The 21,592-nt window shown below is 29.7% G+C and overlaps 3 protein-coding genes across 3 annotated transcripts in view; 2 read left to right on the forward strand and 1 right to left on the reverse strand.

The window, feature by feature from the left end:
* The window catches only part of LOC113516600 (dual specificity calcium/calmodulin-dependent 3',5'-cyclic nucleotide phosphodiesterase 1A), a 295,443-nt gene that overhangs the window by 152,071 nt on the left and 121,780 nt on the right, over positions 1-21,592 (reverse strand).
* Positions 941-6,154, forward strand: LOC113516895 (maltase A1-like). Its single transcript, XM_026901390.3, has 10 exons — positions 941-1,183; positions 1,480-1,659; positions 1,746-1,903; positions 2,008-2,133; positions 2,485-2,940; positions 3,028-3,135; positions 3,494-3,644; positions 3,783-3,978; positions 4,387-4,524; positions 5,975-6,154. Exons 1-10 carry the CDS (start codon positions 1,027-1,029, stop codon positions 6,054-6,056), a joined length of 1,752 nt encoding a protein of 583 aa, XP_026757191.2. The 5' UTR covers positions 941-1,026; the 3' UTR covers positions 6,057-6,154.
* Positions 9,603-15,306, forward strand: LOC113516669 (maltase A1-like). The gene is made up of 10 exons (XM_026901125.3): positions 9,603-9,718; positions 10,668-10,831; positions 11,096-11,275; positions 11,356-11,513; positions 12,107-12,688; positions 12,982-13,089; positions 13,219-13,369; positions 13,508-13,703; positions 14,430-14,567; positions 15,195-15,306. Exons 2-10 carry the CDS (start codon positions 10,678-10,680, stop codon positions 15,259-15,261), a joined length of 1,734 nt encoding a protein of 577 aa, XP_026756926.1. The 5' UTR covers positions 9,603-9,718; positions 10,668-10,677; the 3' UTR covers positions 15,262-15,306.

Consider the following 21,592-nt stretch of genomic DNA (forward strand, 5'->3'; position numbering starts at 1 on the left):
CAAACAGACAGCAGTGAATTTTGCCTCTTTATAAGTATAGACTAGTTGACCATCTGATTCGACAGCCGTTGTCTAGTCTAAATTGTGTTTTTTTTCCTTTAAAGACTTTAATCGGACTTCAATTTAAAACCATATTTGATTGAATAAAGATTAGCTTTTATTTACCTGTTCTCGAGTAAATGTTTACCAAGGAAAAGCATTAAATAGCAAGAATTTAAATTAATTTATGTACTTATCTAATTTAGTTAATTGATATACTATTAATCATCACCAATGTGTCCTCCCCGCCATGATTTACGGTGTAGATTCCTGAAGCTGGTCCATAAATTAAAAGTTGCACAAAGTTGCACACAGAGAGAGCTATGCTTGGAATTTCTCTAAGAGACATGACCTGGAATGAGGCGTTTCGACGGAGAACTAAAGTAGTTGACATAGGTAGCTAAAACGGCTGTGATCCGGCCATATTTGATAAGCTAGCGATGGTAAAAGATGAAGAAGGGGAAAGGAAGGACGACGGAGCGTGTGACGCCTTTCTTCCAGATGGACCGAGGACATTTAGAAAACTGCTGGAATTGGATGATAACGAAAAACGAAGGATCGCGCATGATAGAAGGTCTTAGGAAAGGTTTACGAGTATATACAGCAATGGATAGACAGGCTAAATTGATGATGATGTACTATCAATGAATTTGAATAAGTACTTTTTAAAATTTATTTTTACCAAATTTTTTTTTAAATAAATATAATTTTTAACTAAACAATTAGAGAAAGTTTTTTAAATCAGTTTAAGATTGTAAATAGTACATTGTTGCTCCCTAGAGTAAACTTAAAAAGCCGACATTACATGACAAATTGTCTTATAAACATGTCTTAAAATCTTATCTTCAGACCACCATCTGATCTTATCAGATTTATTGATGAATGATAATTGTGAGATGAGTATATATAGTATACCAAATTGTATAAAATGTCAGTTTTCAAATAATCATTCAATAGTTCTTGTTCAGAATTTAGGGTGAATTTACAATGCGGGTGGTATTTTTATTACCATTACTTATAACACTATTTAGTGATGGTATAACGGGAGCTAATGAACAAGAATGGTGGGAGAAAACCATTTTTTATCAAATTTATCCAAGATCCTTTGCTGATAGTGATGGCGATGGAATTGGAGATCTTAAAGGTAAATACGTATAATTTTAATTTTTTTTTAAATTATTATTATTGTATTAAGTATATATATTTCAATGCATCAAGCATTGAAATATATATACTTACAACTATGTTACAAAAGTTACTCAAAACTCAAGAAAAAATTTAATGTTTGACAGCAACAATAATATTCAATAACATTTACAAACAAGGTTACAAATAAGAAATGATGGCATTGCGTATATTCATTTAAAAAGTAGGTTAGCTGCTTTGTTTAAATAAATACACCATACTTCATTTTATAAATTGTTTTTATCTCTTTTTTAGGAATTACATCTAAGTTAGAGTACGTAAAAGAACTTGGAGTTGGAGCTATTTGGTTATCACCAATATTCCAATCACCAATGTATGACTTTGGATACGATATCTCTGATTTTTACGCAATTCACGATGAATTTGGTACTATGGAAGATTTTGACAATCTTCTTAATAGAGCTAACGAATTAGGTAAGTAAATTCATTGTGCTTTTAAATGTAAAAAATAATAAAAGTAAAGTGGATAATGTGATAAATGCTTTTTGTTTATAATCTAGGTCTAAAAGTCGTTCTTGATCTCGTACCTAATCATACATCCAACGAAAGTGTATGGTTTCAAGAAGCACTTAAAGGCAATGAAAAGTATTACAACTATTTCATTTGGGAAGATGGAGTCATTGATGAAAATGGTAATAGACAACCTCCGAACAACTGGGTATGTTATTTAATTTATAGATATTTTTAATTTCCTTCAAGTTACGTTAATAGCTTATCCTATTTATTAATTAAATCTATATATTTTTAAACTGTTGCTTTTAGATAAGCCATTTCCGTGGAAGCGCGTGGGAGTTTAGAGAAGAAGTTGGTCAATATTATTTACATCAATTCGTTATTGGCCAACCAGATCTTAACTACCGCAATCCAGATGTTGTTCAAGAAATGAAGGTAAGTAAATTTTTTTTTATAACGAAGGGGGTAAATCAACATGCGTGTCAATAGATAGTAAATAATAATGTCCGCCCATGGGGGTGTTAATATCAAAAAAATTGCAGATATGCTGCCAGTCGTTTAGAAAAGAATATGCTTAATGGATTATAACCGTAATTTAATTTTACATGTGTAGTACATGTAAAATTAATTATTACATATGGTACATATAAACACGAAGATAAGTGGATGTATAGAATTCAATGAAATTTAGTATACCAGATAGATTATATTTTGATTTACTAATCCTGATTTACGTGGACAAAAATGTGGGATACAACAATTGTTACTATTTTATTTTTGTTTTAGGACATCATTCGTTTTTGGTTAAACAAAGGCGTTGCCGGATTTAGAGTCGATGCTATTAATTGTTTGTTTGAAGTGGACAAAGAGCTTTTCGGAGGAGTATATCCTGACGAACCACCTTCGGGTAGAATTGATTTAGACCCAGGACATCCTGACAGCCTTACTCATATTTATACAAGAAACAGAAATGAAACTTACTATATGGTATATGAATGGAGAGATGTATTTGAAGAGGTTGCAGCAAATGATGGGTTAGCTAGAGTTATGATGACAGAAGTCTATTCTACAATTCAAGATGTTGTAAGGTATTTTGGTGATGGAAATCTAGAAGGCGCTCAAATGCCTTTCAATTTTGATTTGATCACTGATGTAGATAAAACAGGGTCCGCTGCCGACTTCAAGTACGCTGTAGATAAGTTTTTAACCTACAAACCTGTAGATAAGCATGCCAATTGGGTGGTACGTAAAACATGATTTTCTTCCAATTTTTATCCATTTACTGCAAATGTTATATTATTATTAATGTTATATTATTATAATTTTAAGGTTGGAAATCACGACAGAAGTAGAATGGCTACCAGATACGGTCCAGCGTTAGTCGATGGAATTAATATGATAGTGTTATTGCTGCCAGGAGTTGCAGTCACTTATATGGTATCTATTTAAGTCTTATATTCGTATTTTAATAATGTGTAAATAGAATATAACCGTAGTTAAGATAATAAAACTAAATTATGACACTTTTTACAATAGCGTCAGTTAAATATATATACCAAAAAAAATGTGATAGTAAAATTTTTATTTTGTACGTTATGCTTCCATTATCAGAGATTTTATATTTAACTAAACCAGAATTAATTTTATAATAAGTAAAAGAAAAATAGGTATTAAACGATTTGTTTTAATTTGTTCAATATTTTTATGAACTAGAAAAAACATTATTCAGTTTATTATTCTCATGATCTAACATAATGAATAGTTTATTTTAATACCTAATTTATTAATGTTACAGGGTGAAGAAATTGGTATGGTAGATGGTTACGTGAGCTGGGAAGATACCGTTGATCCTGCCGGTTGTAATACCAATGACCCGATTAACTATGTTGAATCATCCAGAGATCCAGAACGTACACCATTCCAATGGAATGCTGAAAAAAATGCTGGTAAGTTATAATTAAAAAAAATCGATAATACTACTTGAATAAAAATGAAAAAAGTAGGAAGTAATTATTGTATTTGTCTGTCAAATTGAATAAAGAATGAGGCTTTTTTTCTATTGAAGATGTATTTCTTGTTTATAGGATTTTCTTCGGCCGACAAAACCTGGTTGCCAGTTGCTGATGGTTATGAGACTTTGAATGTTGAAGCGCAAAGAGCTGCAAATAAATCTCATTTGAAGATTTACCAGGCACTTGCTCAACTTCGTCAAGAAGACGTTTTCAGATACGGACGCTATGAGTCTCTAGCTCTTAACAATGATGTATTTGCCTTCCAAAGGTAATGTTTGGTTTCAGATTCATAGATATGAAATAGGATGACTATTCATATTGAGTTACAATTATTTTATTAACTATATTTCTTTTTTCTTTCTGTTTTAGTTCTTTAGTTTTAACATATGATTTTTTTTTACCAAACTTAATCTACTCTTTTTTAGAATTGCACTTACCTATATTAAAATTTTCACCGTATGCTTTTAAATGCTCTATGCAACTGTTTTTTTCATATATTTAAATACAGATAATTCAATTTTTTTGTCTATTTTTTTCTCTTAATCCATATTACTTCACTAAGTTTTTTTTTATACAAATTTTTAGGCATAAACTATATGGTGAAAATTCGCAATATGAATGAAATAGGTATTTAATTTTATATTATTATTGATTACAAAATCATGTTAATTTTTAGGCGGTACAATGGAAATGTGTATTTAGTAGTAGTGAATATGCGAGATACTCAATATGAAGTGGACTTGACTTATTTCGAAAATGTTTTCGGAAATGTGCGAGTCGTATTGTCAAGTGTTCAATCGCCCAAGGTGGAGGGGTAAGTAATCTATTTCTAAATGTGAAATTGACTAATCGATCAACGCAGAGCATAAGTATGGATCTGGAATCACAAAATTTTGGACAAAGGTTTCTTTTAACATAAAGCGTGATGATTTGTAATAGATTGAATTGTATCGTTGGGTATATTTTTATTTCTGCCTATGGTTGACTAGTAGGTAAATAAATAATAAATAGAAAAATAAAAAAAAGAAACCTTATAATACTTCTTATTAAAAATAATAGAAACATTAATATTAAAAAAGACAGGGGATAATGCATGGATATATGCCATAATGAATATCACCTTGTGCGTTGTATAAATGTATTAAAGTAAAATAAATAATTCCCAAGTAATTAGGCTATTATCGGTTTGAGGGAAAAAAAACTATAGAAAACTGTTAGTCCTATACCTATACAGAAGACAAAAGAAAATAAAAACTAATTCATTTATTAATAAACACCTGAAATATTTGAATATAGAAACATAATATTTTTAAATTTGTTTGTTTTCTTCTTCAATTTTCTTCTTCAAAAAACTCGGTGTGCTCAATAGAGCGAAGCATTACTTCACGCCGGATCAGCGACTAATGCTTTACAAATCGCAAATCCGGCCCCATATGGAGTATTGCTGTCACTTATGGGCGGGAGCACCTAGATACCAGCTTGAACCCTTCGACTCAGTGCAACGACGAGCTATGAGAATTGTCGATGATCCCATGCTTGCAAGCGGTATCGAACCCTTAAGTCTTAGGAGAGATTTTGCCTCACTCTGCGTGTTCTACCGCTTATACAACGGATTGTGCTCAGAGGAATTATTCAATATGATGCCTACGGCCACTTTCCATCATCGTACGGCTCGCCATCGGCAGGGAGTTCACCCTCATACCTTACAGCCTAAATGGTCGCGTACAACGCGGTTTCAGAGATGCTTTCTCCCACGAACACTCAGGTTATGGAATGAGCTCCCTGCCGAGGTTTTCCCGAGAGACTACAGCATGGGGTTCTTCAAAAGGGGGTAAAGAGGTTTCTTCAGGGTCGGCAACGCGCGCGTAATACCTCTGGTATTGCAGGCGTTCATAGGCTACGGTAACCGCTTACCATCAGGTGGGCCGTATGCTTGTTTGCCACCTCAGTGGTATAAAAAAAAAATAAAGGGAGAAAACGGATTCATTAGATCGCAGAAAAGAGCTAATTATAAACAATGTTTCGATTTAAATCATACTCCCTTGTTTAATAATATAAATGATTATTTAAAATTAAAATACTAATAATTAAGTAGTGTATTTACATTTACAAAATATATAATCTTACAAATGGGTCATATCGTAGGATCGTTCTAAAAGTTTTGGTCTTTTTCAAAATATATACTATTTACAGTGTCATAACGTAATTAATATAATATGATATGTTGCCAACGTGAAATAAACATTACCTATTCTTCTTTTCAGAGATACCTTCAGCGCTACATCCTTCCCTGTGGCTGGTTATGAAGGAGTAGTTTTACAAACAACCACTGGGTTCTTTAAATAATAGTATTGTAAACTATTGTATTTTATAATGTTTATTTTACTTTGTATAATAATGTAAATTAATTATGATACCAATAAAAAAATATAGAATCACAGGGATTGTACGCGTTTCTATTTTCCTGATAATTTCCCCTGTCCAAGATTGTTATCTCAAATTCCAGTGTAGAGAAAGACTGGAATTCAATCTAAAATTTGATTAACTTCATCTTTGAGTTATTGATGTAAGTCTCAGTTTGACTGTTTGTATATTATAAGCACTAGAATTTGGGTACAGTTATTATCTAGGGACGCAACTAACAGACTAATCAATCGAAAATCGATCTTACTCGCTCTAAAATAGAGACAACATTTGGCCAAATCAAGTGCAGAGTAATTATTAGTACCAAAGACAAAGTAAAAAGCGTATAAAATAAAACATCATATATTAAAAAGAGTATGTCTATATATTTGTGGCGAATATCTTTGTAATTTGATCTATTTAGGAAATTAATAATAAAAAGAATCTCTTAAAAGGGTTGAACCAGAGGTTATTTCTTTCTGTTTGATCCTTTATATTATAGATGAAATGATATGAAATAACTCTATATTAAGAGTTTTCTTTATAGATACTATCTTTATAGATACATTTAGCTCAGATATGTATGCTTGGTCTACTTATGAAAATTGTGTCTAAATCCAGTTACTATTTATATATTTATTAATAGTATAGTTTATTATTTATCATATTATTTTTACACCATATATGATATGCTTTTTATGTGAACTCTATATATACTTTCCCCTTTCGAATTCTCAAAGTTGACTGAAAGAAAATCTCTTTAAGGACTATATTTGCTTGTGTATATTTTCGATATAACCTGACATCTAAAAGTATCCGCTTTTTCAAATAAATATAATAAATAATCTTTTCTATGTAATTATAATACATAACATGGAGTTATTTATATTTTTTATAGAATTTACAATTGCAAATAAGCCAACAATTTACATGATGTGATGTAGTAAACGTTGCCTATATGTTGAACAGTAAACATAATACGCTGTAAAACCCATGACATCCTTCTCCCGTTATCTTCCCTTAAGATAAAGATGTTAAACCTCGGTGGTCAGTAATAAACAACATAAGATGTGATAGTGCCATATTCTATTTTTGAACTCGAAACGCAGCCATTCAAATATTACTGTTTCATCGCATAAATGCGAGAGGATCAGAGGTATCCAACGTTGAGAAATATTTGCTTGACGAAATATTTTTAAGTAAAATGAAATAATTTTAATGCGATTATATCAAATACGTACATTTTATTTTGTTAAACATGTTTTTAATACATGTAGGTATATTTGTGTAATATTTATGTAAGGGTAGCCGAATATAATGATAATATCCAATTAATACTTTATTGTAACCATCTTATTCATAAAAATTATCAACCCGTTATAAGCTCTCAATAACAAGGAAATAATATGTGTACAAAAATCTTCATAAATATTCTACCGTAACTGTCCAATAATAAGGTACAAATGATTTCTAAACCCATTATAAACCTATCTTAAAACTGTAATACCAAAAAGTGTTATTCATAAATGCAATATATCATTGTAGGTGACAGCATTAATCCTTTTTTTTTCAAATTTTAAAATAATAATCTTTATTTATTAATATATAATAAATCTGCTGTAATTTTTGATAGCAACGTTAGATTAAGTAATCTCTAAATACATTATAAATCTATCCTAAACCTGTAAAAACAAAAAATGTTATTCATAAACGCACTATATCATTATAGGTAACAACATCAAATATTCATTTTTCAAATTATAATAAAAAATTATTATTCAGAAAAAGTTAACAGAAACGTTAGATATAGATGATTTTTAAATCCATTATAAAGCTATCATAAGCTTTTAATACCAAAAACTGTTATTCATAAACGCACTATAGCATTATAGGTGACAACGTTAAATCTTTTTTGTTATAAATTTCAAACGTTTAATAGTATAATTTGACGTTTTAGCTAGAGAGCCCTTTAAACCTACAATAAGATTTTTTATGAATAATTTAAATCGATTTACAACTGACGTAGTTATGAGGTAACAAACATAAAATGAAATATATACCACCGAATATATACAATCTCCTTTTTTTGATGTCGGTCGAAAATAAATACAAGTCACGCTACGCTTACTTCTTATATGTATATAAATAAAAAGACTTTTCGAAACTTCTACCTGCGTGGCTTTACCTCAGAGAGGATGAACTAATTAAAGTGTTTTAGTAAGTGGTAGGTACTTATTTTAGTACAGCCTTGAGATAAGAACTTGTTAATCTTCTTATTAGATTGTGGAATCTTAGGATTACAAGTTACATTTTCTAATGGATGTAGGAATTAATGGATGTACGTATTATGGCTAATGGATATAGCTATTATGTACTTGATTTGATTCTACTTTAATACTTAGTTAGGAAGTAAACGTATTATGTAAGGACAGAGACCTCCGCTATTTGATTTTCTTCACCTACCCCTACTAGTACCTAGATATGACGTTAAGAATCCTTACTAATGTCATAAATGTGAAAATATCTTTATTAAATATAGGCATATAATGAGCCTTTAATATAATTATCATGAATTTTTGTATAGAGAAGTACGTAAACTACATTTTATTTCATTTTTCCAATCGATATGTCGTACTCGCGCGAATAGAGTCGAGAGTACAACTATGAGAAATAATATTACAAAGGTGAAAATTCATTTTTACAATTAAACCTTCATCTTTCTTAAGATGGCTAACGGAGCGTATTTCTTGAAAAACTTTCTATGCGACCAACTTCATCGCTCAGCCACTTTTTTTAACTTCCAAAGGAATTTTAACTTCGAGCTTGTTTTTCCACTAATAAAGGAGTCTTTAATTTTTATTGTTCTGCGTAATTGATTTTATAAAATATTGCATTTTTATTTACTGAATGAAGCTGAATGTGAGTTTAATTGTTATATATTGGTGCCTTAAGGGCTCAATTGTTTAACAAATGAAATAATTAAATTATATACAATGGAATAAATACCATAACATTTATTATGTTCATGATTAAAGATAAGGATTTCCAGTTTATGAAAGATGGGTCGTTAGCTTTTTTTACTATTATTAGTATTATAAAAAAATACAAGCATAATAAGTATTTGCGATAAATTCATATGTCCCAGTCACAAGAATGAAATTGCGGTTAAAAACTAGTATTGTTATAGGAATAAATATGTGATTGATAATATAATATTAGGATTTTAAATACTTTTTCCGGGAGTACATATAATCATTCAATAACATTTGAAATGATTTTTTTTTTTAATTTTTGATTAAATACATCTTTTATAATTAAAGATCTTAAAAATATTTTTATTTTAAAAAGACATGAAATATTTAAAAAATAATGCTAAGATTTGGAAATAAACATATGTATATAGATAAAAAAGATGTGTGTTTTTATTTATCTATAAAATTGGATTATTTCGATTGTTTCGCTCATATTGGTAAGACGAGATAGCGATAAAAAGCCTCTTGGGACATTTTAATCAACATATTATCTGGATCTTATCTGAAGATTTTACCATAAATAAGAGACGTGTACTAAAGACGAACTATTCATTTTAAACGGACTATCACGGGGTAAGTTGCCAAATAATACATATCTGTCAATTTTTATTTTATTATTATATAGAAAAACACTATTATAATATGGGAATAATATTCTCAAGTTTTGATAGCATTGCTTCAAATGTTTTTTTTTAAAACACAAAATTTTAATGGATTTCGATATATTGTTACTAGACCGTATCTGTACTTGAATATTACACGTAAAAACTACTAGACAAATTTTGATAAGATGTAGTGTAATTGATAATGTAATATTTGCTTTGACTGAGGACATTTTATTATAGTGAAATGTCATTTTCCATTTTTATATATTCATATATAAAAAAAAAAATAATCACCACATGAGCGATGTTACGATCACAGCCTGTATATAATATTAGTTTAATAATGTACTATAATATTAATTTATTAAGTAAATACCAACATGGTGAAATTAATTTCTCTTATACTCTCTCTTACGTACTTTCTTACTCATAACGTACATTCATATTTACCCGTATAAGAAAATTAAACAGCTGCCAGAAATAAGTCGACTATGTGTTGTTTGTTTGTCTATTTATTGTCCGTGTACACGTCACCTCACAAATGGATCATTTATTCTGTTATTTAAGAATAAATACAATTTATTTTATAACATTTTAATTGTAATTTGTATATAGGTTGCGGTGGAAGCGAAGGCAACCCATCAATGGAGTAACATTGATTATTTACATAGATTGTTATATTCGTTGATGTGTCCTTCCTTGATTGTTGCATGATTGCTATTTAATTGAGGCATTAGTTAAAAGCAATAAGGCAATCTGACGTGTCCTAAATTGTATTAGTAAAATGATCGATAAATATACATATAAGACCATACAATTCCATTATAAATACACTATCAAATTCTTGCTTTAATTAATAAAATTATTATTCGTTTTGTCATGCATTTTTAATTTTGTATTTCAATTTGTTATTACAGATTTAGCAAAATGAAGCTGTACTTCATTTTGCCTTTATTGTTCCTCTTAGGACAAGTTCAATGTCAGGAAAGAGAATTAGAATGGTGGGAGACGACAGTTTTTTATCAAATCTATCCGAGGTCGTTTAAGGATAGCGATGGCGATGGAATTGGTGATTTGAACGGTAATAATTGGAATTAATGGAATAATAATGAATTTTGCTGATTTAATTGAATTTTAAATTATTTGTTCATTTATTTATTTATTCTCTATTGCACAATAAAATTTGTACAAGTAGAGAGTAAACCCGAATGGCATTCTTTACGAGCTAAGCATTAGGTAAAAATGGTGTTGGTGATAATTAATATAAATTAATTAACATATTAATAAATATTTTATATCTATTGACGTAATGGGTAAAATTAATGCCATGTATAACATTTTACAGGAATTACTGAAAACTTGGAATATTTGAAAGAACTTGGTGTTGGCGCAACATGGCTCTCGCCGATTTTTAAGTCACCTATGTACGATTTTGGATATGATATATCTGACTTCTATGATATTCAGGATGAGTATGGTACTATAGAAGATTTTGAGAGACTTCTAGCCAAAGCAAACGAATTAGGTAAATATATAACTACACATTTTGAAATACACTCTAATAAATAAACTTGCCCATTATATGCAAACCATTTTTCTGTGCAGATATTAAAATAGTGTTAGATTTTGTTCCAAACCACGGAAGCAACGAAAGTGTATGGTTCGAAGAAGCACTAAGAGGTCATGAAAAATATTTAGATTATTTTGTATGGGAAGATGGCGTGGTAGATGAAAATGGAGTATTACAACCTCCAAATAATTGGGTAAGTACTTATTTATTGTATTATTAAAAATAAATCTTAAATATTTTATCTTGATTAATATATATTCTATTTTACAATAACAGAAAAATGTTTAGCCAGTTGCCGTGTGGTCCTGGTATAGATTGGGCCTTCTCTGTTTTTCCAGTAGACGTCGTAAAAGGCGACTAAGGGAAGTTATAATAGTCGAGGGTTGAGCAGCAGCGTCCCTCTTAAAGATGACCAAAGCCTAACTGCGGTTGCTTGTCTGCCTGCCAAGCAACTTCTGGCAAAACCCCTGTTTTGAGGAAGGCCTATTCTGTAGTATATATGTAATTAACGGCTGATATGATATGGTGGTTACAGAAATTTAGCAAGGCATTTAAAAAGATAGATAGTACATTATGTTACGAGTATATTAGATTCATTTCTAAAGAATTTTATATTTATAAATTTTCTTAAGCCCGATGCCTTTGTATCGTATTCGAATTAAAAGAGATTCCATTAAATTACGCGCTTGCTTTAAATATATTTCTGTCTATAATTATAAGAGATCTAATATATGTAATACATATATACATGTATATATGTACATATATATTAATATATTTTGACAGATCAGTGTCTTCCGCAAGAGTGCTTGGGAGTATAGAGAAGAAGTAGGCAAATATTATTTGCATCAATTCGTGATTGGTCAACCTGATCTCAACTACCGTAATCCTGAAGTGGTTAATGAAATGAAAAATGTCATACGTTTTTGGTTAGAAAAAGGTGTTGCAGGCTTTAGAGTAGACGCTATTACTCATTTGTTTGAAGTAGATAAAGAATTATACGGTGGGAAATATCCAGATGAGCCACTGTCTGGAGACTTAAATGCTGATCCATTGAGTTACAATTACTTAAGACATATTTACACATCTGATCAAGACGAGACATTTGACATGGTGTATCAATGGAGAGAAGTACTTGATGAATTCAAAGAAAGAGATGGCTTCAGCAGAGTTATGATGACGGAAGCTTATTCTAGCCCTCAAGTGACCATGAGATATTTTGGTGATGGCGAACGTGAAGGTGCTCAAATGCCATTTAACTTTGTACTCATATCTGATGTTAATGGTGACTCGACAGCTGAAGAAATCAAATATGCTCTAGATAAATTTTTAACCTTCAAGCCTATCAACAAACTTGCAAACTGGGTAGTATGTATCATGATATATTTTCTTCTAATTTATTTATATAGTTAAATAATAAAATTGCATTCATCACTATCTTGTTGTAATAAGTACCAGTAAATGCATTTTTATTAAAAAAAATAAAACGAAAAATAATTATACAAAAATTTTTGAGCCTCCCAGGTAACAGCTAGATATGTCAATTTCTGAAAAATGATAAAATTTCACTCATCATACAATTTTTTAACACAATGTTTTTCATTTCACCATGTTTAATATACTTTATTTATGTATCATATATTTATATTTTTTTATTCTAGGCCGGTAATCATGACAACAATAGAGTTGCATCAAGATTTAGCCCAGAGTTGGTTGATGGTATCAACATGATTGTACTTTTACTTCCTGGAATAGCAGTTACATACATGGTATGTTTTATCTTTTTTTTTTATATACCACGAAACAAAGTATATCTATATAATGCATAAGAATTGGCTCATTTTAAATAGTAAATTGTTGTTATACCTAATTATAATCATTGTACAAAAATCTTACAGGGTGAAGAAATTGGTATGGTTGATGGATTTGTGAGCTGGGAAGATACTGTAGATCCCAGTGGATGTAATACAGATGACCCAATAAATTACTGGACTGCATCTAGAGACCCAGAAAGAACACCTTTCCAGTGGAACTCCGATAAAAATGCAGGTATAGCAAGTTAATGTGGGTGTCTTAGAACTAAGTTTAAATGATATACTTAACATAATAAGAGAGAAATAAAATAAAATAAATAACAAAATATTGAGTTTGAACATTCTATCAATCATTTGTTTTTTTTTTTTGCAGGATTTTCTACAGCAGATAAGACTTGGCTTCCTGTTGCTGATGGTTATGAAACTTTAAACGTGGAAGTACAAAAGGGCGTAGAGAGATCACATCTTAACGTGTATAAAACCCTTGTACTTTTGCGCGCAGAATCTACTTTCAGATACGGCAGATACGAATCTGTTGCTCTGAATTCTGATATTTTTGCTTTTAGAAGGTAATTAGAATATTAATTAGTTATTATTTTAAATTTAAATAGTATTTGTATGGGAAAACAGTAGGCTCATTAAATGTTGTTGATAAAGCTTTGGCATAGACTTTTAGTCAGAGAAACTCATATAATATAAAAAAAGAGTAGAAGTAAGTTTGAAAATAATGATAAAGAGATGCTTTTCTGAAGATAGATTTTGTTTTAGAAAATTATAGGTGCACGTATTTTATTTTATTAGAAAAAAATTAGATATTTTATATAACATTTTTAAAGTAGATAAATATATGGAATGTTAAGAATATTATTTTTCTTTTGTTTTCGTGTAGAAATACTATGTATTAACAATATGTAGTATTATGTAAGTTTGTTAAAATTTTTAGTAAACATATGAATTTATGTTATGCAATAACATGACTTAATCTGAGATAAATTGCTCTTGTTATTTGAAAAGTTTTTTATCTTCATTTTATCATTTTGATAATTATCTGGTTCAATATGTTTTTAAGGTTATTATCAACAAACAACTATGTCAAGGTCGTGAAATTACAACATTTTAAATTTGTAATAAATATTATAATAGGTTTTTTTCATAAGTACTCGTATTTGAATACAATTTTTTTACATGTATTAACGAATGTATTGAAATTATTTATTTATGAGCGTAGAAAAATATTTATTATTTAAATATAATTTATTACTAAATATTTGGTTATAATTTTGTTTATATTACAGATGGCACAACGGCGTCAACTATGTAATAATAATTAATCTCAGAAATAAATCATATAATGTGGATTTAACATATTTCGAAAACGTTGTTGGAAATCTAGAAGTCGTTGTCAGCAGTATACAATCGCCGAAAACTGCTGGGTAAATTTTTTAATTTTGTATAAGGATTAACACACATAAATTATAGATAGATACTCTGTGTAGTTTCTTGCAAAAGATTACACTAGTAAACCTATATGTACCTAATATATGGAATTAAAAAAAAAAAAATAACATTTTAAAGGCTAATAATCATAATATTTAATAAATAAAGAATGTTATGTCTACCTAATATGATAATATATATACGGTTTTTATAGTAATAGGATTTATATAAAATATCTTCTTTTTAACGCATCAAAATGCATAACATTTAAAAAAAAAATCAATTAAATTGTCTCTTCTAAAAGTCTTTTGCACGATTTGCTTACGAGAAAAGAAGGGAAGCATTTCCTTAGCCCATTGGCTACCTTATTCTATACCGTGTGGTTGCGGTATAGAATGGCTCATCCCTTTCTTTCCCGTTAGTGTCGTAAGTGACAAATATGCAAATTTAATGGTCGAAGGATGGCCTACGAGTATGTTCAGCAGTGGACAGTTTACGGCTGACATGATGATGATGATTTATACATTACCATGTAATACCATTTTATATAAGCAAATCTATTTTTTTATTACACAAACTGTGAACAATAAAAAATAAAATAAATAAATTTCTCTTTTTTCCAGACAAGTATTGGAGGCAGGCGCTGTTGATATAACTGGATACGAATCGTTGGTATTAAGAGTCGTTTAAATTTTTCACGATTATATTATATAATAAATAAGGCATGGCAAGAGATTTTGTTTTTTATTAATTTATGACATATCTAATATAATTTAAGTATTAAATAAATTTAACATTAATTTTCAACGAGCGGAAACCGCATTATGGTTTATATGTATTATCGCGTGGCGAGTCTGCTACAGTAGCAAAATACAAAGTATTTAATGAATTTCAGGTACCTTATTTCATGAATGAGTTGTATATTTCAATTAAATTTCTTTTCTTAAATTTACACTAGTAAGAATATTATTTTGTTTTATTATATTATTTTACAATTATATTAGTCGTTAACTGTCCACTAATGGGGGAAAATGATTGTTAGTAAAGCGAACTACTAGTTTCATTGCTAGCAATATATGTCAGGTTAACCTGCATGTGGTTCCCTCTGAAATCCATCGTGCTGAATTCCAGGTGTATTCATCACGATTAGATAACTAACCTTCCTTTTCATTTTCACATATCATTCCTCACTGGTGCCAACAAGCGTATACCGTTAGCATAAGCGGAATTACTATTCTATTATTATCCATTAAAAAAAAGGTCCACTTTTGAACATAAACCTTCCCTATAAGGGGTTATCCTTTTTATTACGTTCTAAACTCGTCCTGTCGAATTTGATACGGTAGAATGTTATTGAACATCGCTGCAGAAGTTTTAAACTTGGAACAGAAATAAAACATTTATCTATTTCAAATACAATCTATTGTATCGTACTGTTTGGAAGGTAACAAATTTTTTATTCAATATTTTTGAGGTTTTCGAATGCAGCGTTTGTATTTTAAAATGTTAAAATAAATATACTTATTTTCATTGTTTTAAAACAGTTCACGTATTTTTCCAATAATACATTATCAATTAAGGTATACCATTGTTTAATAAATAATAATATTGGTAAATAAAATGCAATATTAATTTTTGACTTTAAGCGTGACCACGCCGGTGTAATGTGGTCGAAACGTCATGATAATCCAGGTAAATTCTTATGGTTTACCTAAATAATATCGTTAATTTCAGATAAAAGTTATTAAAAAATATTACAGACGTAAAGGTAGGTAGGTAGGTAATCTTATTTGCTTAAATGCTATATTAGGTAGATCAAATCTTGGCATAAAGTTCACTAGGCGGTGAGGGCTCGTGTGGAGTTCTCTCTATGTAGGTATATGCAATAGGGCTTCATTTGTGTTTATGAATTATGCATAGAGCATACTCAGGAGATGAGATTTGGGCGACGAGATGTCGAAGCATTATTTTGAATTGAATCCTACTTTGGATTTACCTTAACAATAATGCTTTAGAATTTACTGCCCCTGAACAGTCACCGAAATTTGAAATTTGAACAAATATATGAAAACAAGGTGTCAATGGTTATATCATATTTTTTATTCAATACCCATTTCTCATAGCTTTGTCTGTATGTATTATGCATCTATGCACTAATTTTCAATAAAATCTGATATAAGGTGTCAGGTTACATACAGTTACGTCAATTGTGACAATCACCTTACATTATTTTACGACGACTCGATTGCACGACGCAACTCTTTGTTTGTTTCTTTTTTTATACACAAAATTTATTTTATAATTAGTTAGTTGTTACATTATTGTTTCTATTTTATTAATATGTATTTATAATTACATTATAATAACTTCTTACGACACCATGTTTCGATACGAACCTTACGTGCACAACATCGATACAGAACGAAATCTTTCATAGACACATTAGATTAGAAAATATTTTAATTATGAATATGGTATTGGCATAGTAAATATTTTGCAACAATTAATTCTTAGCACGCATGCAGAACTACCGATTTTGAAAGGAATCGGAATTAAAATCGAGTCAATGTTTGATAAAAAAAATGTAAATGAATTGAAAACTTCTTTTTGGAAATCACTTAAAAAAGCTAAATTTTTAAATAGCTATGAAATAATTATCAATATAAAATACATAAAGACACTGTTGGTGTTGTGTGCAAAGATGCTCACTATAGTGTCATATTTTGTGTGATTGGGGGAAGAGAGGGTAGAAAAAAATACTGCCTCGAAAACGGACACATGACAGCGCTACATCAGTCTATTGGTAAACACGGCCGGTGCAACGTGATCGAAACATTGAAATAATTCAGGCAAATTATCATAATTTACGTAAATGATCGCGTTAATTCCCGTCACCAATAACAAATAAAATATCATGATATCCCCCATGCGTTACCATTCCTGAGGACTAAAGTGTGCTTTTGTACGCTGTAAATTCACTGTCATATTCCACCCTTACACAACAGCTTCACAGTTGAAACACGAATAGGACAGAGGTGCCCAAGCAAACGACTTTCGTATAAAGTCTCCTTCTGGTCCATAGTAAAATAATAAAACAGAAAATTCCTAAATAGGTACTTTGATGAAACTAATTGTATTTAGAAAATTAATAAGCTCTGAAGAAGCTCTAAAAGCTCAGTTGAGGGTGTTTACCTTTTGATCCTTAATTAAATAACTAAACAATGATGAAAGGGCCCTGCGGGTTGGGGCTGGAATGTACATACTTATTTTATACGTTAGTATGATGAGAGGGTTCTATGAGTATTATGGTTTTCAACCGACTTCAAAAAAGGTGAAGCTCTCTAATCGGTAGTATTTTTTATGTTTGCTACCTTATAACTCCGTCGTTTATAAACCGATTTGGATAATTCTTTTTTATCTAAAAGGATATTTTAGAGATTGGCTTTATAGAAATGTTATTAAAACGGTTCATTAGTTTAGTTTTAAATAAAAAAAAATATAATACAATAGTTTTGCCATGATTAAACTCTGTATATTTTCGTGGAACAAAATAATTAATATAAATTACTAATGTAAAATCAAAGTTGCAAAATGAACTATTAAATCGGTTTATAATTAGCAACGTAATTGATCAGTTGCACTTGTCTTTATCAACGTTTCTTCGAAAGAGTGGAATTCTATTCCACCTATCTCCATTAGTAGAGATGACGTGAATGAATAAAAATTGCCAAAAACATCTTTACCGACAATTCTGTATATTTAGTATCTACAACAATTGAGATATTAATTGAACAAATTTTGCATCGCACGGGTTGATATATAAATGTATTTTTTTGAATAAAACACAGCCATTTATCTTGTTGATAATGTAGCTTTCTATTGGTGAAAGGATTTTTAAAGTTTATTGAATAATTATTGTAAAAACTCAAAAGCACATAACCGATTATAAAGTAAAACAATTGCACATAAAAAGCCAAATCTTTCGTCATAATGAAATATAAATTTTGATTATTTGTCAGCTATTGTCAAACGCTATCGTATGTCAAGTAATATATGTATGTACTTTAGATTATATAGATAGAGCATCGAATCTCAAAAACAGGTCAAATTTGTCAGCTAATTGTCAAATTATCTGACTCGTTTTTTTATTAATATTCTGTATACTTATGTACACGACGTATCTATAGTTAATTATTTATTTGAGTTTTGCGCATTGAAAAGGTGCAAAAATTATAAACAAAATAAATATAGAAGTTATGAAGGAATCGCTCATAACTATTTATCATGCAAAGTTGTATGAAAAAGATGACCTTTTCGTTTTTCTTGAAGCATTTGTATGGAGACACTATCTATATAAGGTATGTATGTACATACTTTAGTATCAATAAAGATGCCAAGATGCTGTTATGTAAATATCATAATTTATTAATCTGCGGCACTCGATTTATCATACGTTAAGTAATCAGTCATATAATTTTATCATTCATAAATCAGAATGCATATATACTGTATTTTTTTATTCTCTACAAACATGGAACGTTAAACAAACTGATGATTCACCAGATGCAAGGTTATAGACAATATTTTAGATATATAGATAGGTATATTTCATGTCTATAGACGATGGTTACTACTTTCCATCAGGTAGGCCGTCAGCTTGTTGCTATTTTAAGTCGCATAAGTTTTTTTCTATGGTAAAGTGCCAAGGTACTAAAAACCCTATTAAATAATATAAATAAATGCGTAAATTTGTAAGGATAGATATGAGTTTGTTACTTTTTCACGCAAAAACTACTGTACGAATGTGGGGCACGGACGGATTATATCTTTACTTAAAACACAAGATACTTTAAATAGTAAACACGTGGGCGAAGCTGTGGGATTCAACTAGTCTGATATAAATTGACATTATAAGGCAAAGTTAGAATTAGGAACTCGAAACCAACGAAATTATTATCGTAATAACCAAAACTTTATAAATAGTAGGAAGTAATTATATAAAATGTTCAAATAGCTACCGTATAATAATAAATAATTGCTCTAAATTATATTCCAACTTAATATCTTTGAAATATAATTTATTAAATTATAATAACTAACTTCTGTGATAATAGAAATATTTTTAAAATATTAAAATCACATTTCCATAATTATTGTGTAATTGAAAAATAATAATTTAGTAACGTTTCTTTATAATCTTTTTTTTATGCAACATCAGTTCGTTTGTAATTTTTTTATGCAACTTAGAATGTCAAATAAGCTGACGGCCCACCTGATGGAAAGTGGTAACCGTCGCCTATTGTCATGAGCAGTACCATGAAAATAACAGTATGATAAATATACAGTATAATATATATATTATAATTATTTTTCTATACTACTATGCTGGTAAACAAGCATACGGTCCGGCTGACAGTAAACTGGCTTATCGTAGCTTAAGGATGCCTGTAACGCCAAGGATAACCTCATGCTATAGTCTCTAGTGTGTATAGTTCTCGATAATATTAACATCGGTCTTATTTGGATAGCTAATAGAGTTGTCGCTGCTGGAAAGTGATACTATTTTATTTTTACTATTGAAGGGTTCCGCGATTGATCGCTGTCTCATCTGATGAAAAGCGATGATGTGGTCTAAGATGGGGCTCGCGGGCCCACGGATAGCCTATTCACATTCGCCTTAAACTGGTGTAGATTATATTTGGATGGGAAAACTTAATTCTACCTTTTTATTTATACACGTATCTCTCACTTTATGTACTTTCATAATTAGCTTTATGAGTACACTCTGATTTTGATGACTTCTCTGCCCACAAAAATTAAAAAAAACATATTACTTGACAGTTAATAGAAAATTAATTTTAATATGTTTAGTATAAAGTGGATTTTTAACCCCCTTTGTAATATAGATCTTTATAGTATATTAATCCTTCCAATTTCGTATTGCATATTTGTCCCCTCATCTGCTTTTATTTTACATGTTAAGCTTTAGATGAAAGGGAATAATCTATTTATGTATATATATTTATACAGATGAGGGTATAATTTATTCATATGTATATGAATAAATTATAATAATAAAGGTATCAATATCTAGCAAGTTTAATTTGCAAACATCTGCTCAGTGTTTAAATATAAATTATTCATAATATTTGTGTCAGTTGAAGGTTTGAATTAATTTCAGGAGTTCAGTAAGCTACTTGACTTTATGGTTAAGACAGTCGGTTAATTGAGATAGGTTATATTTGTTGATATTAAATAATATGTCTATCTCGGAGCGTCAGTTGTGGGCTAGATTCAGTTTACTTACTAAATGATATAGAATAATGAATAATGATATAGTGATGAATAAATGAGATAGTGCCTCTATACAAGTGCTTTGCCAAAAACAAGTAAACTTTTTTATCCATGTATACGTACACTGGGTTACTTTGAAGTTAATTTGTTACTCAGAATATAGAGGGAATTATATTTCAGGATTAAATTGAAAAATAAAAACTGAATAAAATATTTATAAATATTTTTGAAACAACAATGTAAAAAGGTTCATAGTGATCTTTACATTTACTAATTATTTTGATTTATATCTGATGGCTTAAATCTGTATGATTTATATACGGCTTATATATTTTTTCATTTTAAATTTATATGCAACGTGTACAGGTGTATATTATATCAGAAAAGCATCGTTCCCCGATTCAAATTTAAATGTCTACCTATTTCGGAAATTAATAATTTCAAAGTTTTGGTTTAAAAAAAGTCTGTTGAAATTAAGTCAGCTAAAAAACGTTTGGCCGAGTTAAATTTGACTTAGTTTTTGAAAATAGTTGCTTTCTCTATAATCTAAAATTATTATTATAAGGTCAGGTGCTCATCATCTCATCATCATTATATCGGTCGTTATTTGTCTACTACTAAACATAGGCCTCCCCGTAAGGGGGAGGGGGGTTTGCAAGTACTTGCAAGTAATTGCAATGCTTTGCAGGCGGGTTGGTAATCGTAGTTCGACCTTTGGTGAGGTTTT

Source organism: Galleria mellonella, unplaced genomic scaffold (genome assembly GCF_026898425.1).
Source record: "Galleria mellonella isolate WM207_F2 unplaced genomic scaffold, CSIRO_AGI_GalMel_v1 utg93, whole genome shotgun sequence".
In the NCBI taxonomy this organism is placed as follows: Eukaryota; Metazoa; Arthropoda; class Insecta; order Lepidoptera; family Pyralidae; genus Galleria; species Galleria mellonella.